At 55.9% G+C, this 16,109-nt stretch overlaps 2 protein-coding genes across 2 annotated transcripts; both read right to left on the bottom strand.

Moving 5' to 3' along the window:
• Positions 1 to 1,663: 1,663 nt before the first annotated feature.
• LOC118621280 (guanylyl cyclase-activating protein 1) lies at positions 1,664 to 6,314 on the bottom strand. The gene is made up of 4 exons (XM_036248612.1): positions 5,762 to 6,314; positions 2,772 to 2,921; positions 2,151 to 2,244; positions 1,664 to 1,906 (listed from the first exon to the last, which is right to left on the bottom strand). The coding sequence occupies exons 1-4, from the start codon at positions 5,960 to 5,962 to the stop codon at positions 1,743 to 1,745; spliced, it is 609 nt and encodes a 202-aa protein (XP_036104505.1). The 5' UTR covers positions 5,963 to 6,314; the 3' UTR covers positions 1,664 to 1,742.
• Positions 6,315 to 14,436: 8,122 nt separating this feature from the next.
• GUCA1ANB (GUCA1A neighbor) lies at positions 14,437 to 15,452 on the bottom strand. The gene is made up of 2 exons (XM_036248682.1): positions 15,447 to 15,452; positions 14,437 to 14,757 (listed from the first exon to the last, which is right to left on the bottom strand). The coding sequence occupies exons 1-2, from the start codon at positions 15,450 to 15,452 to the stop codon at positions 14,437 to 14,439; spliced, it is 327 nt and encodes a 108-aa protein (XP_036104575.1).
• Positions 15,453 to 16,109: the final 657 nt, after the last annotated feature.

Raw genomic sequence — 16,109 nt, 5'->3', positions numbered from 1 at the left:
CCCAAATCATAAAGGTGGTATGTGCATGATGCTGGGGAAAGGGCCTTACTCTATCCAGATACCCTCCCAACTCTGACAGGCAGGACTTCGCAAGAGGCGCCACCGGAGGAGGAACAGAAATGTCAGCTCCGTGTGTTGCGAGGCTGCCCCTGGCACTGACCTTCACCACCCTTCATGTCTGTGCTCAAGCCCCGGCTGGCTTCCAGTCTGGGTGGTCCAAGGATGAACAGGATGGTGTGAGCACAGTGCACCCTCTCACCCCCCAGGGGCGCTCTGAAACAGGGGCTTCACTCCCCTTTCCCCCGTTTCTCCTTCCCACCCTGGATTTTTGTTAACTCCCTGCACCCCACACACACCCAGATGAGGTGAAGACTCATAGCCTAGAAGAAATGGGCACACCTGCTTCAGCCTGCTCTCCACAGTTCTTGGACAGGTCTTCCTAAAGTCGGGGTGTACAAGGAATGGGGAAGAGGCCGACCTGTAACAGAGTGTCCCACTTCCCAGCTGATGTGAGGTGTCACTGCAGCAAGAGAGATTTAGGTGAGACCAGGGATGGTCAGCTCACTTGCAGTGAGTCGCAGGCCCGTCAGGAGCCGGCAGCAGCACCGCATGGCCCCAAGCAGCCAGCAGGGGAAGGATGAGGTTTTGTGCAGCAGCCACTTCTGAATCAGTATGTTTTTCCTCTGGTAAACGAGGACTTTCTATAATAGCACCTCACCTTTCACTTTTTGGCCAGAATCCGACTCAAGCACACCTCCCCACAGGGTGTGAACAGGTGCACATGTGCACACACACCACGGCCAGTCATTCACTCCTGATCGGATCTGCACCATCATCCAAACACTCCAGCTCATCTCCCAGGTAGCACTGGAACTTCTTGAAGGAGTTGTTGGTTTTTTTCCTATTACTGGGGCTCTTGGAGGTACTCCCTAAAATGAATATGATAACCCCTTATTGTTTCAAATTTGGTAAAATGTAAATCCTAAGAGACACCCTCAATTTACACCTAAGAAAACTTCTCCCCATATCACACAGCCGCACACGTGATACACATAGGTCACACAGAACGTACCTCTAACCTCACTCACGTCACCTCCACATGCAACCCCCAGCTCTTCGTTCATGTTCATAGTCAAGGGTCATCTGCCTCAGAGTGAGGCTCACTCACAGTTCCCTGTGTACCTACAGGAATCCAGTCATAGCTCCCCTTAGTATATTTTATCATAATGAGGCTCAGCCTGTGAGTTCCTTGAAGATGAGAAGGGTCCTCTTCTTTGCACATCTAACATCTAGCATTAGTACATAGCAGTTGTTCAATACATGCTTGCTGAATGGGAGGGACAAATCGATGCAAACCACACAAGCAGGCTCGGGTGGTCCCGGGCCCCTTGCAGCACCAGGGCGGAGGCTGCGGTCGCAGGACCTATAGGATTCCACCAGGGTCCTGGGAAAGCTGGGCTCTGCCGTCCAGAAGAGGGGCCTGGAGAAGCCCAGCGGGAAAGCGGGGGAGGTTCCGGGAGGGGCAGTAGAGGAGCCTGGTGCAGAGGGGAGTTAGGAGGGCCCGGCAGGAAGCAGTCACCACCAGCCCAGTCACTGCCCCCACCTCTGCACTCCCACCTCGGCCGGAGCTACCACCATGCCGCCCAAGGAGGCAAGCTGAGCCTTTGAGTTCAGTAGACTTTATCTGGTATAAAAACAACCACCACACACACCCTCCCAACAGAGGCATCAGGGCAGCGGGTTCAGCCGGCGGCCTCAGGCGCCCCACCACCCTCCCCTTCCTGGTCTTGCTCGCCGCTCTGGAGTCTGCGCACAATGCTGGTAAGGTCCAGGCTTCGTGTCAGCGTGTCCAGCAGCATCTGGTCCTTCTGGACGCCCTCCATGAACTCCTCCAGGGACAGTTCCCCTGGTGGAGAGAAAGGGAGTCAGGGGAGGAGGGTGTTCGTGTCTCCTTGGTAGCACTGTACCCGGCCCGGGACTGGAGTCTGGCCAAGGGCACAAGGCCAGTGCTGGGGGAAGTGGCTGTGACTGCAGCGGGCAAAGGGGCCAGACACCAAAGTCTGGCCCAGGAGTCCCTAAAATCCAGGTTTGTGGCTGGGACCCTACCCCTGCTCAGCCGGCCCCTGGCGACCCCATCCCGGCCTCCTCACCATCCCCATTGATGTCGATCTTGGAGAACACGGTGTCGGTGAACTCCTCTGCGCTCATGGTGGAGTCGCTGCAGGGGTTAATGGCTCGGATGGCCTGGGGGGAGAAGAAGTGAGCCTGCCCTGTGGCTCAGTGAGAGGTCTCTGAGGTTCATTCCCCGTCAGGGCACATGACCAGGTTGGGCTCAGTCCCCAGGAGGGGGCCTGCAGGAGGCAGCCGATTCATGTTTCTCTCTCATGGATGTTTCTTTCTCCCTCTCCCTCCCTCTCTCTCTAAAATCAATGAAGAAAAAAAATCAATAAAAACATTAAATTAAAAAAAAAAAATGAGAGGACCCTCCTAACTCAGTCCGGTGGTGGTGGCTGGGGTGGGGGGATGAGGAGGGGCAGTGGGCTGGAGGCCAGGGTGCGGAGCTGCAGAGCAGTCCTTGGCACAATGAGGAAACTGAGGCCCAGAGAGGGGGAGGAACGGCTCAGTCGGCCGCTGGGGGGGACAGAGCTGCCCCCGGGCGGGGCGCTGAATTCCACCCCGTCCCCTTGCGACCAGCTCTGCTCACTGAAGACCCCGCGCCGGCTCGGCCCCCTCCGGCCCCGCCCCAGGCCCGGCCTGGGCACCGGCGTTACCCGGATGATGGTGAGCAGCTCGTCGCGGTCGATGCATCCGTTGCCGTCGACGTCGTAGAGCTTGAAGTACCAGCGCAGCTTCTGCTCCACCTTGCCCTTGAGCACCAGGCTGAGCGCCGCCACGTACTCCATGAAGTCGATGTAGCCGTCCTGGGGGGTGAGGCTGCCTGAGCCCCTGCCGCCCCCGCGCCTCCGCCCTGGACCCCGCAGACCACCCCGCCCTGGGCGCCCGCCCCGCCCGCCCCAGAGGCTCTGAGCAGGTCCGACTCCCTGGACGATGAGACTCTGCAATCTGCTGCAACTACGCGCTACTTCTTTTCAGTGCCTCTTGTGCTGACTGGTTCATTCGTTTTACCGACGCTCACAATCACTCCCAGGTGGTTACTTTTGTCCCGTCGTCCGCTGAGAAAGCTGAGGCTGACAGAGGGTAGCCACACAGCTAGTAGATGACAAGCCCTTGCCTAGAAACTCGGTTTCCTGAGTCCTGATGGCGCTCAGATGCGGGGATGGAAAATTCACACTGGGTTGGGCCTCCTGTGTGACCGCCCAGCACAGCCAGGCCCACACACCACTTTGAAATAAACAAAGCATGTGCTTGTCCCCAGGTCACACTCCCACCCACACTGCTGGACCCCCAACCCTGCCCACCCAGCACCGCACCCTAGGACACAACCCTCTTCTAACTCGGGCTGGCTGACATTTTCTGTAAAGGGCCAGATGGCAAATATTTCAGTTTGGACAAAATGTAAACACGTGTGTGTGGTGTGCTCATTCATCAGAATAGGCCACAGGCCACTGTTTGCACACCCCAGTTTTAACTCCCGTCTGTATCAGTTTCCGAGCCGACCTGCTGAGTGGCTCCGGTCTCACGGCAATGGGTGCGGCGATGGTGCCCCAGCGGGGAGTTAGACCTGGTGTCCGCGCGCACTTTAAATATTACAAAGGTGCTCCTCATTTAAATAAATATGTGTTTAAATTAATGTTATTATGAAATATAAAACTAGCCCATAAACTCACGAATTCTCATGTAGTCATTCACTCCTATAGCAGATCTCTGTTAAGTACCTACTATGTTTCGAACGCTGTTTTGGGTGCTGAGGGTACAGCAATGGACAAGACAGACAACAATCCCTGCCTCGCGGAGCTCACATTCCAGCAGGGGAGACAGACAGACACAGTGGCTACATGTTATTCAGTATAATGTATTAGATGTGCTCGGGGGGCAGGACTAGGAAATGCAGGGTTAGGGGCTACTCCCAGTAAAATGGGGTTTAAAGCAGGAGATCAGGGCAGGTGTCAGTGGGAACGAGACATTTGAGCACAGACTTGGAGTAGGAGAAGGTGTGAACCAAGCAGAAATCTGGAGGAAGAGGGTCCCAGGCAGCACCAAAGCCCTAAGGCAGGGGTGTGGGTGACATAAAGGAAGAAGTGAGGTTTGGACAGACCAGGAGGTGCTTGCATATGACAAAGATTGAAGAGGTGGCATATGAATGACTCCGGTTAGGCAAATACAAAATTGGTGGGTTGCCTGTCCCTGATGTCATATGTGGGATTTTAGAGGGTCCTGTCAGAGACGTGTCTTGACCCAAAGGGTTTCTTTCGTAGCTGAGAAGCTGAGCTATTTTGGTGCATTTGGGTGTAAGGTATTGAGGTTCTTCCCCTCCTGCTCAGGAATTATCGCTGCCTCTGGAGGGTTTGGGAGGTCCAGGGTCCTGAAGCCTCCCTTCCTGGTCTCCATGCTCTGGGCTCCAATACTCTGCTCCCTTGCGCCCCCTTCAGGAAAGCCCTGCGATTCCACGATGCTGCCCTTGAGGCTGGGACTCAAAGCCCATAATCTGCTTTGGCCCCTTGACCCCAAATATTAGCGAGTTTTAAATAGCCTCTGAGCCCCAGCTTCCCCGAGAAGCCCCACCTACAATGGTGTGTGGCCCATTGGGCAGTGCGGGGAGCTGGGGAAGCTCTGGGCAGCCTCTCCCCAGCTTGTGGTGGGCACATGGCAGGCCATCACCACGCCTCACCTCTCGGGTGCGCGCCAGCCGCGTGGGGCCAGCCAGGGTGGGGAGCGTTTATGGGTTTGGATTCTTCCACCACTACATCTTGACTTAATTGCCAAATCAATGGAAGATTTGCTATTGAAAACCAACAAACATCTAACGAATGCTCTGACGTCATGGCAGATACAGGTGAATAACAAGCTGAGGTCGAGGGGCAGAGAATGGGTTCAAGGTCACCCAGCTGATGAAAACTAGGGGCCCTAACTCACGGGGCCTACCTCCCTTTTCAGGGTTCCCTCTAACTTATCCAAAGTCTTCGCTCCATGAGGCCAGGTGATTACTTGGAGACACATACAGTTTGACCCCTGTACTCACTTAAGAAAAGGTAAGTGAGGTCGCTGGGCATTTTGGAGTTGGAGTAGCCTGAATACCCCAGTGACTAGGCCACCCTGCCTGTCCCCGGGTCTAGTGATTATCATGGGTGACACAAGAAACGTGGGCCCGTCCATCCCAGACCTGCCGGGGCTGGAGCCTTCACACCTGCTGCCCACTCCCCACCCCTCCTTCTGCATCCTCTCGGGCCTGTGCAAAAGCACCACATACAGTGCCAAGCGCTTAGCAGGCGCTCAATGACTGTCGATTAGTGCTCACACTTGTTCTGAGTAATCGGCCTGTGTTTGTGGGAGAGGCAGAGGGAGCCACTCGGTTCGCCTGCAGGTGCACTGCGGACCCCGCTGTCTTCCCCTGGGGGCCGGAGCAGGAACGCCCGAGTCCTTCGGAACCCCCGGTGCCTGACTCTCAGTAGCTGCTCAGTGAATGTGAGATCGATTTGAGTCCCGAACATGGACATGCCACCTCCCAGATAAACAAAGAAGTGTATAAATGAAGTCACTCCTCCAGCGGACCCCGCTGTTCCCAATCTGCTCCCACCCTCCCCACGCTGGTCGAGCCTCCCCAGGCTTCCCTCCGACGCCCCGCACCCAGGCCCCTGCTCACTTTGTTGAAGTCAAAGGTCTCAAACATCTGCTCCACGTACTGGCTGGTCGACGGGCTCAGGTTCTTGAGGCCAAAGAACTGGCGGAACTCGTAGAGGGTGAGCTGGCCGGAGGGGCACTCGGTCATGAACTTCTTGTACCACTGGTGGCACTCGGTGCTGCTCAGCTCTTCCACCGACTTGCCCTCCATCACGTTGCCCATCCTCCAGGCCTGGGGGAGGCCGATGCCCAAGATGGACAAGTCCTGTGCCCGCTGCTCCCTGCACGGCGCGCCTTGGCTTTTTAGAACTGGGCCCTGCTGGCTCCCAGGCCCGCGTCACCCAGATCTGAGGAAGGAGGAGCTGAGAATCCGTGTAGGGAAATGCCGGCAGCAGAAGGGAGAAGGTGATGGGGGCTGAGCAGGCCTACACCCAGTCCGGGGGTGCCAGAGAGCTGGTGTTCCAGGCCCCAACGCAATCCCTGCCGCCAATGGGGCGGCCCCGGGGAGAGGAGCAGAGGCCTGGGATTACGGCCTGAGCTGCTGGTGAGAGGATTTTCTTACCCACTTTGCAGTCTCCTTGTCCCTCCTTCCCAGGAGTGGGTGGCCAGCCAGCAGCTGTTCTGATCCCGTGACCTGTTTGGAGTGGGTTCCTCGCTCGGGCACAGAACGGAGCTGGTCCCTCTTCCAGAGCTGGGCCAGCTGCGGGCTCTCGACGGGGCTGCTGCTTCCATTTCCCAGGCTGTCACTGCACTTGGCCCTCGCGGCTGAGGTGCCACCCCGCCGGGGAACGCTAGCACGAGCGCTCCTGGGTGATGCGGAGTGTGTGGGCTTCCAAGACGAGTCTGCGGCACCAGTGGGAACCCCTCCTACAACATCCTACACAGGCATACACGGCCATGCACACGCACTCTCTGGTCCTGTTCTGACCTCTCTCGTGTTCCTGGAGGCCTCAGCCTTCGCATCCTGGGAGGCTTGGATTCAACCCTGCATCGGACTCTGAACCTGACACCGTCGCCTCCCAGGGGCACGGGAATAGGGGACTTTGAGTGTGTGCTTCATAGCCTGGTGGGGGGTGGTGCACGTGTGAGCGAGAGGCTGGCACACACATGCATGGGTGAGCTGCTACCTGCTGGTCCTGGAAAGCTCCCAGGCCAAGCCTACAGGCCCATCTATGCAGCAACAGCTTTCCGTGGCCCCTCGGGGGATGGTCTCTGGCCAGGCTTTAACACTGGATCACTTAGGAGCGAGTGCTGGCTCCGGATTCCCCAGTACGCAGGTGAGTCTAAGCTGGATGATACTGGGGAATCCGGAGCCAGCACTCACTCCGTCCGCACTGTCCTGTTTCCCCCCCTCCTTTCCATGTGGACCATGCCTGTCCCCGTCCTGGGCAGAGGGAACCACCATCCACATTCCTGCTTTCCCAGCAGGCACTTGGATGTCTTTCCAGGCTGTGCATTGATGCACGAGCACAAAAGTGTCTTCTATACTTGCGGAAGGGGTGCCCTTTGGGGATGGTTTGTTACCGCAGCTAATCTACCCTCTTCTGACTAATACAAAGACAGTGATTGTAAATACTGCGCAAAATGTCACGAGTCTTTCTAGCCGCACCAGGCTTGCGCAGCTCCTCTCGGGAACCCCAGCCCGTGCTGGTCCCTCCCCCGCTGCAGGGCTGCAAGGAGCGGATTCTCTACTCCAGGCCACAAAGCGCTCTTTCTTCAGACTGCAGACTAAGGAAGATTTTTATATACATGCGTATGTACGTAAATGTACTTATATGTACATACATTGTATAATATAACTATATAATGACATAAATATATTTACAATGTTATGCAATCGATATTGTCTATAATATATTAGATATCACAGTACATACCTAAGCTCTCAGCATCGGCCAGGTAATGCTGTGTAACAAACCATTCTAAAATCTCAGTGGCTTAAAACACCACCACTTTGTTTCTTGCGCACAATACTTGTTGGGTGAACTTGAGCAAGTACTTTAACCCCTGGGCCTGTTTCATTCTTTTTTTATCCTCACCTGAGGACATTTTTCCATTTTTTGTTCAGATAGAGTGGAAAGGAGAGAGAGAGAGAAACATCAATGTGAAAGGGACACATCGAGTGGCTGCCACCCACATGACCCAACCAGGGCCGGGGACAAACTGCAACCGAGGTACGTGCCCTTAGCGGGAATTGAACCCCGGTCTCTCTGGATCGCAGGCCGACGCTCTAACCACTGAGCCAAACCGGCCAGGGCTCAGTTTCATTCTTAAAATGGAGATAATGGTGTCCACCTCGTAGGGCTGTTAAGAGGATTAAATGAATTAAAATTAATATATGGAAAGCATTTAGAACTGGGTCTGGCAAAGAGTAAGTGCCCCATGTTAGCCATCTCCTATTACTTCGTGTCTGTTACAGCGGCTGGCATGCTGTTGGCTTTAGAATCTAGGTGCGGTTACACTGCACCTTGGGCACAGCAGTGTCCCCGGATGACAGCCAACCATGTCTCTTGTCCCTTTAGTCCCATTAACCATGGCCCTGGACTGTGTGTGGGGGCAGACATCCACCTGTGGTAAGGCTCCAGAGGAGGTAGAGGTCTTCATTAAAACCTTACTAAAGCCCAGCCGGTGTGGCTCAGTGGTTGAGCGTCAACCCATGCACCAAGAGGTTGCCAATTCGATTCCCGGTCAAGGCATATGCCCAGGTTGTAGGCCAAATCCCCAGTGGGAGACATGCAGGGATTGGCATGCAGGCCAATCGATGTTCTTGCTCATCGATGTTTCTATCTCTCTCTCTCCTTTTCTCTATCTCTAAAATTAATTTTAAAAAAATATTTTAAAAAAAAACACCTTACTAGATCCAACCCCATCCCCAACCTCCGCCTGTCTCTCCTAAAAGAAGCTGGGAAAGATTATTGTTTTCTTAGCCTCTCTTGCAGCTAATAGTGGCCATATGATGTGGTCCTGGCCAAAGAAATGTAAGTGAAGGTCTGCCATGGTTTTCCGGGGAAACTTTGCTTTCTTGATAAAAAGTGATAAACGATGGAGCTGGTGCAGCCCTCCCCTACTTTGGCCTTGAGTATGAACGTGATGCCTGGAATGCAGCAGCTACCTTGGGACCATGAGGTTACAAGTAGAGGGAAAGACCAAGAAAACCAGAGATGTCAACCATTATCTGTAGAACCCATGGCAATAAGCAATGCCTCTCTGCACAGTTCTGGTTATGTTAGAAAAAGAATCCCCCCTTTATTTAAACAAAAACAAACTAGAACCATCGGAGGCAGTCTGAGAATGGAGGCATCAAGGAGATGGTGGTTCTTGTGCAGTTGCTCCAGGCTCTTGCTCCCAGGAGAGTTCCACTGGAAGTGGACAGAAGGGGAGGACCAGGGGCCTGGAGGTCAGCTCAGAGGGGTGGCCCGGCTCTGTCAAGGAAGGACAGTCCCGCCTTCCAACCGTCAGGACAACCCAGTCTTTGCATGAATAGGCTGTGCCCACTGCCTGGGCAAAGAAATGAGCCCGGAGCGGTGGGGATCTGTGCCCTGAGACACTGCTCAGCCCCAGCAGCCCTTCCTCAGGTGAACAGCTGCTTCCTGCAGCTCAGGAGACATATGAACCACCAGAGGCCAGACCCTGGACACCTCGGGAGGGGTCCCCCTTCTTGGCCAAGATGCTGCAGATGGAATGAACCAGAGGCTCCCTGCGAACCAGAGGAGCCTGGGAAGGTTCCTTCTCTGTCCCTGCCTCATGTGACATCTGCCAGATGCCGTGGGTGGCAGTGGGGTGCAGAGTATGTGCTCTGGGTTATGTCTGCCTTCCCAGAGTTGCTCTCCCCCCAGGCGTAGCTGTCTTCCTTCCCATCATCAAGACCCCCACTGGTCTCTCTTCTTTCTGGCCCTGCAGCTCTTCTTGGCCATCATCCTGAGCAAGTTCATCCCAAGTGCCCAGAGCTCAGAACATCCCTTAGAAGATCAGGGAGATGAGGTGAGGTGACATTAACATTGCCGTCCCTGTCACTATGACCAGAAGGAAATGACCCCAAAAATGTCAACAGGGTTCATTTCTAGGTCATGGAATCACCAGTGTTTTTTTTTGTTGTATGTTTGTTTTTTAATCATTGCTTTTTAAAAAGTATCTGTATTTTGCCCTGGCTGGTTTGGCTCAGCGGTTAGAGTGTTGGCCCGCAGACCAATGAGTCGCGGGTTCAATTCCGGTCAAGGGCACGTACCTCGGTTGCGATTCGTCCCCGGCCCTGGTTGGGGTCGTGCAGGAGGCGGCAGCCAGTCAATGTGTCCCGTTCACACTGATGTTTCTCTCTCTCTTCCTCTCTCCTTCTCCCACTCTATCTGAACAAAAATGGAAAAATGTACTTGGGTAAGAATTAGAAAATAATAATAATAAAATAAAATAAAAATAAAAAGTATCTGTATTTTTTTTATTTCTCACCCGAGGATACTTTTCTATGTATCATCAGACAGAGTGAGAGGGAGGGAGGGAGGGAGAGAGAGATAGAAACATTGATGTGACAGAGCCACATAGACTGGTTGCCTCCCAAATGACCAGACCAGGGCAGGGGATGAAATGCAACTGAGGTATGTGCCCTTGACCGGAATCGAACCTTCGACTCATTGGTCCGCAGGCTGATGCTCTAACCGCCGAGCCAAACCAGCCAGGACAAATGAATCTGTATTCTTAAATGGCTCATAATGAACATATGTTGCTCACAGAGGATAGTGGTTTTTAATTTTTTTTTTTTTTATCCTCACCTGAGGACATTTCTTTTTTGTGTGTGCAGATAGAGTGGGGGAGAGAGAGAGAGAGAGACATCGACGTGAAAGGGACACATCGAGTGGCTGCCACCCGCACGACCAACCAGGGCCGGGGACAAACTACAACCGAGGTATGTGCCCTTAGCGGGAACCGAATCCGAGTCTCTCCGGACCGCAGGCCGACGCTCCAACCGCTGAGCCAAACCGGCCAGGGCAGGATAGTGGTTTTTAGAAAAAAAATCAAATAGGACTGTTTGAGCTCTCCTTTACCTAAAGGGACCAATTTAGGGTCCTTTGGGGGTCTGGGACTGCCAACTTTGATCAAGTTCCAGGGCATGTTTTCTGGGGAAGGGCAGGGAGGGCTCCTTCCAGTGACCTTGCTTGGGGTCCAGGCTCAAGTCTGTCCTTGCAGAGTCCTCTTGGGCCAAGGGTCTGGAAATGAAGGGCTGAGCCGGAGTTGGAAGCTCATCTTTTCATGTCTCCCGCTTACATCCTCCTCGCATTTCATGGTTGGATACAAATGCCGCCTCCCCTGTGAAGCCCTCAGAATCTGCAGAATTCGCCTTTCCTGCCTCAGTACGCCCGTTTTGCTTCTGTGTTATGCTCGTTTTCTATGCTGCTCAACAAGTTACCACAAAGTTGGCAGCTTAAAACCCGACACGTTCATCATCTCGGTTTCTGTGGACCAGGAATCAGGCATGGCTTAGCAGGGTCCTCTGCCCAGGGCCTCACAGGCTGCTCTCCGAGAGTCATCTGGGCTGTGTTTCCATCTGGAGGCCAGAACCCACTTCCGCCTCATTGTGGTTATTAAAAGAACTCATTTGCTGCAGCTGTAGGACTGAGCGCCCTGGCTTTTTGCTAGATATTGTCTGAAGACCACTCTCCAGTCTGCGAAAATGGAATCCTATGTAACGTGACCTAATCAAGGGAGAGACATCCCGTCACCTGTGCCATATTCTGTGGTTTAGAAGCAAGTCACAGGTCTTGCCCACATTCAGAGGCGGGGGACTTTACAAAGGCAGGGATGCCAGGAGGTGGAAACCAGTGGGGGCCATCCTAGGGTCTATGACAACACCCACACTTTACTACAACAGGCATAACGTCCATTTCCTCCTGGAATTGTAGGCAGCTGTTATCCCTGGCCTGCCCTGGGGGATCCAGGGAGCTCCGGGAGGGCAGAGAGCGTGTCTTCCTCATCTCTTGCATCCTCCTCCCGGCACCTGGCACCGTGCAGCCCATGTTCCCGTGCTGGTATCCTGTTGGCCCCGCCCACCCATTCTTCCCCTGTCTGCTCTGAGCCGGGAGGCTGACCCCTGAGGACTGGGTTCCCGGACTCCCCTGCCCTCTGGCTTCAGGCTGGGGTCAGCCATTTAGAAGCACTGAAGGAGACTGGAGGGTGGAGAGAGAAAAGGCTGGTCGTTTCCTTCCACCCTCAGCCACAGCTCTGGCCAGAGCTCCCTCGGGGCTCCCAGGACACAGTTCCTTCCCCTTCCCCTCAGGCTGAGGAGTAAGAAGGGCCTCCCTCCATCGCCACTCTCTGGGCACATCACCAGTCCCCTAACCCACTTCCCTGTAAACAGTCCCTTCACTAAACTCCCCTCAATGCCCTTTTTGAGAGTACCAGTTGACTGACGGGCCTGAGCTCAGTAAAACACGGAGTGAAGGTGTGCGTGCGTGATCGGGGAAGGCTGGGACCAGCCTTCCTGCTGGTGGACGGAGCCGTCGGTAAGTGTCCGCTGCCCAGGCATCACGCTGAGCAGGGCCACACCGCTCTGGGGGTGGCTTTACTTCCTCAGGAGACGCGAGGCACTGGGGGCAGACAAACAGCATTCTGAGGTTGACAAAAAGTTTAAGTGGTTGTAGGAAGCCTTGTGCCTCATCACCATGCATTCAGCCTGTCTGGCCACCTCCGAGGAAGGCCCCTCCCCCCTCCGGTGCCCTCCGCAGCCCCCTGCCCGGGCTCCCCTGGCTGCTTTGTCTGCAGGAGTCCCTCCTGGGACAGATGCCACACCAGAGTGAGAGGATCCACCTGTCGGAACGGCACCAAGGAGAGGGACAAGGGGGGTGGGCAGGTGCCAGAGGTGGAAGCCAGGCCTGGAAGAGACTGGAGGGGCCACAAACCCAGGCTGCCCGCTGCCCGCTGGCCTCCCCCACTGAAACACAAGAACCCTGAGTACCGCTTGCTCTGCCTCCCGGGACCATCCCACCCAGACCCATGTGGGACCTGGGCCAGCTTTTTGAAAGGGTCCTGGAGCCTTCCATGGAGGCTGCGCTACCAAGGTGAACCTCAAGGGGGAGACCGTTCCTCAGGGGACTGGAGGAGGCGTAGGTTAAGGGAGCAGAGACGCTCGCCTGGCCCCCCCTGCTCCCACGGCTGCGGGTCTCGGCGGACAGAGATGGTTCTTGTTCATCTCTGCAGCCCGGGGACCCAGCCGGCGCCAGGTGTTCCAGGTGTCTGTGGGAGACCGATTGATGGAGGACGAAGGCTCCTGATTGTCGTAGACGGCACACTTGTATCATTCGGCTCCGCTTCCAAATCCCACTGCAATGGCAATAAATGCTGCTCTGAAAACTGGGAGGTAAGGGAAGAATGAGGCCCCCCAGCTCCTTCCCATGCTGGCTCCTCAAACACCCACGACCAGGCAGGAGAGACAGGGTACAGTTGCCAAATGGCCTGCTTCCAGCCCCGGTCACCAACGAGCAGGGGAAACCTCTCACTTGACAGAGAGCCTGCATCAAACAGAAGACCCCGATGCTAGGTTGTCAGGGTGGCCCTCGGGAGGGCCTTGAGGCTCCCTGTCCCCGGCCACCTGCTCAGAGAAAGGTGTCTGGGAAGCCGGGCCACTGCACAGGCCGCTTGTCGGACTCCCCGGACATCTGTCCTGTTATCCCCCGCCGGCCCCGCCTCTTGTGCTCTACAAGTAGGCGCCACTGAATGCACCCCGATATCTGGAATGGGATGTGACTCCGAGAAGAAATCCAGCTGGAGTCACTCAGCAGTGTGCTGGTAACTATTCAACCACCGAGTCTCTGGGCAAAAGAAACTCCAATCCGTCGGTGTTTGCTGACGTCAGGGGTGTAAATACTCCCACCGCCAAGTTCAAGCTGCCGACGTGAAGTGGCTGAGTGTGGAGCTGGGAGGAGAGGCCCACAGTCGGCTCTCACAGGCTGCCCAGAGCTGGCTCCAGTCCCCCACGGACTCACCCTGGGGGGCAGTGACCAGGGACTCACTGTGGTCACCGCTACGGGGCAAGTACCCTCTGCCTTCACCCTCTTTCTCCGGGAACCAGGGCGCACGAGCCTAACCAACCTCGGAGCCAGCTCTTCTGGACCAGCGGAGAGACACACGACGGGAAATCCATCCCCACCAACAAAGGCAAGTCAAAGGCGGCGGTCTTACATTACACTCCGGCTGCCGAGGGGGCCCCTCGAGACTGGGTTCGCTCCCTACATCACTTCCCCATCCTCCAGTGGCCGCTCCAGCAGGGGGAGAGGGGGCCTCATGAGAGAGCTGGGGTGTGGTCAGACGATGCATCTCTTTCTTGTGCTTGGAGGGGTGCCCAGCCTGGACCCTGGCATGGGCTTTGCTTGGGACTTAGATTCTGAAGGGGGTGAGGTTCCTGTCAGAGTGAGGGGACTAAGAAGCAAGTCCTTCCAAGTCTTCAGACCCCTCTGGACATCACCTTGCTGTGAAATACCCCTATGGTCTCAGTCTACCCCCTCAAAGACACCCATTCAGATGCCAGGAAAAGGAAGAACACACTTTAATTGCTGCCGAGATGGGAACCCCCCTGTACCAGGGCTGACAGTGGGCATGGCGCAGCTGTCCTAGCCCAGGGGGTCACTGCTCCCGGAGTGAGCAGCCCCTCCCCTCCAGGACGGGGGGCATGGGTGAGGGGCAGGGGCCTCTGGCTGGCACAGGACTGGGAACCTAGGAACGCCACAAAACCTTGTTAGCAGGAGGCACGTGGAAGAGCTTGCGGGTGTGGTCGGTGTCCCGGCGGTACAGGTAGCCACAGGTAGGCTTCTGCAGGGTGTAGAAGGGGCTCAGGCAGTTGGAGTACTGCGAGGTGTAGAAGTTGAACTTGGGCTTGTCCAGGTTCCAGCCCCTGGGGTCCACCACCACCGGCATATAAGCGGAGGCCAGAGTCTGCTCGCAGTTTTGCATCCAAGACCAGGACAGGGGAGCCTTCCCCCTTTTGCCTGATGCTGCCTTCAGCTCATAGCTGGGCACTGAGGGCTTCGGTGAGTCCTGGGAGGAAGGAAAGAAAGGGAGAGCTGTGGCATTGGACACTGGGACTTTGGCTGCTGGGGCAAGGGGCAGGACCCAGAGCCACTGGGAGCACAGCTCTGCGGGCTGCGGACCAGACAGACCCGGGGAGACCAGCAAGGTTCGCTCGCCTGTCCCCTGCAGACCTCCGCCTGCTTCTGGAGGCCTCTGCGAGCTCAGAGGCTGGGAGCCTGGGATCATCAAACACCCCTTCCATTCCTCCACGTGCAATCTGTCTGTCAGTGTCCCCCACTCTCCTCTGGCCGCCCTCTCCTGGCCCTCTGCCACCGCAGAGGTCAGGCATCCCTCCTCTCTCCTGCAGGGTCGCTCCAGAGCCCTACCAAGTCTCCCGCCTCCTACTCGCCTGCCTTTCAGCCTGTGCTTCACACTCACACTGAACTGCTCTTCCTGTATTAATGGCCAGATCACGGGGCTCCCTCCTCACAACACCTTCAGTCCCTACAGCCTAGAACAGAAAGCCCAAGGCCCCCGCCTGGAAGACAAGACCTCTAAGGATGAGGCTCCCGCACCTATGTTGCGGCCTCACCGTCGACCGGGCATCCCCCCCCCCCCCCCCCGCCACACTGCGCGCTTCCAGGCCTCCTGGGGCGCCCTCCCTCCCTGTGATCAGGGACATTCTGTCTTCCTTTCCGCAGAGAGCTCCCTCTCACCCTCATCCTCGACAGGACAGCCCGTGGGAGCCCATTCCTTCTTTCCACACAGTAAATACGGTCACGTGAACTGGATCCGGGAAGGGCTAGCCCCCCTTCTAACCCGCCAGCCCCTTCTGCTTTAGAACGTCCATTGTTCAGCGTCTCCTGCAACAATGCCCGCTCTCCGTGACCACCGCTGCCCGGCGATGGGGCCTGGGCGCGACCCTCCCGGAGCTCCCCACTGCACAGCGATCACGTGTACGCACATTTATTTTCCTCTCTGTCGTCACCCTCCTTGGCTATCCTCTGACATTTGAACCCCCACCTCTCTCCAGGCTACCGGATGTCCACTTCACGAGGGATCTTCAGAGCCAGGATGGTGACAGTACACCCCAAGGGACGAGACGCCTGTGTGTCGGGCTGGCTCTGTCCTGCTTCCCCAGCTGTAACTGTCAGGGGAACCCATTTCCTCTCTGCAGGGATGCGCCCGGGGAACTGGGAGGGAACCCCTAGCTGCAGGGTTACTGGTAATCCCTGGTACTCGAGTCCTAAGGTACACGCCTTTGTGTTTAATTTGCAAACTATTGGCACAATTCAAACATGCAGAGGGCTTTCCTAAAGGCAGCCTTTGCTCCTGTAGGTTCCTACCCAGGAGTATAGGTGCCTCAGCTCTGCATTTCA

The sequence above is a fragment of the Molossus molossus genome, unplaced genomic scaffold (assembly GCF_014108415.1).
Source record: "Molossus molossus isolate mMolMol1 unplaced genomic scaffold, mMolMol1.p scaffold_m16_p_8, whole genome shotgun sequence".
NCBI lineage: Eukaryota > Metazoa > Chordata > Mammalia > Chiroptera > Molossidae > Molossus > Molossus molossus.
This window is presented reverse-complemented; position numbering and strand designations above follow the sequence as displayed.

What these genes read in the sequence shown, in the direction of transcription:
- LOC118621280 (XM_036248612.1), bottom strand. Translation starts at nt 5,962, where the DNA reads ATGGGCAACGTGATGGAGGGCAAGTCGGTGGAAGAGCTGAGCAGCACC. An exon ending in AGACCTTTGACTTCAACAAA is followed by an intron (nt 2,922 to 5,761) that starts GTGAGCAGGGGC and finishes CTCACCCCCCAG; the next exon opens with GACGGCTACATCGACTTCAT. An exon ending in AGCTGCTCACCATCATCCGG is followed by an intron (nt 2,245 to 2,771) that starts GTAACGCCGGTG and finishes TTCTCCCCCCAG; the next exon opens with GCCATCCGAGCCATTAACCC.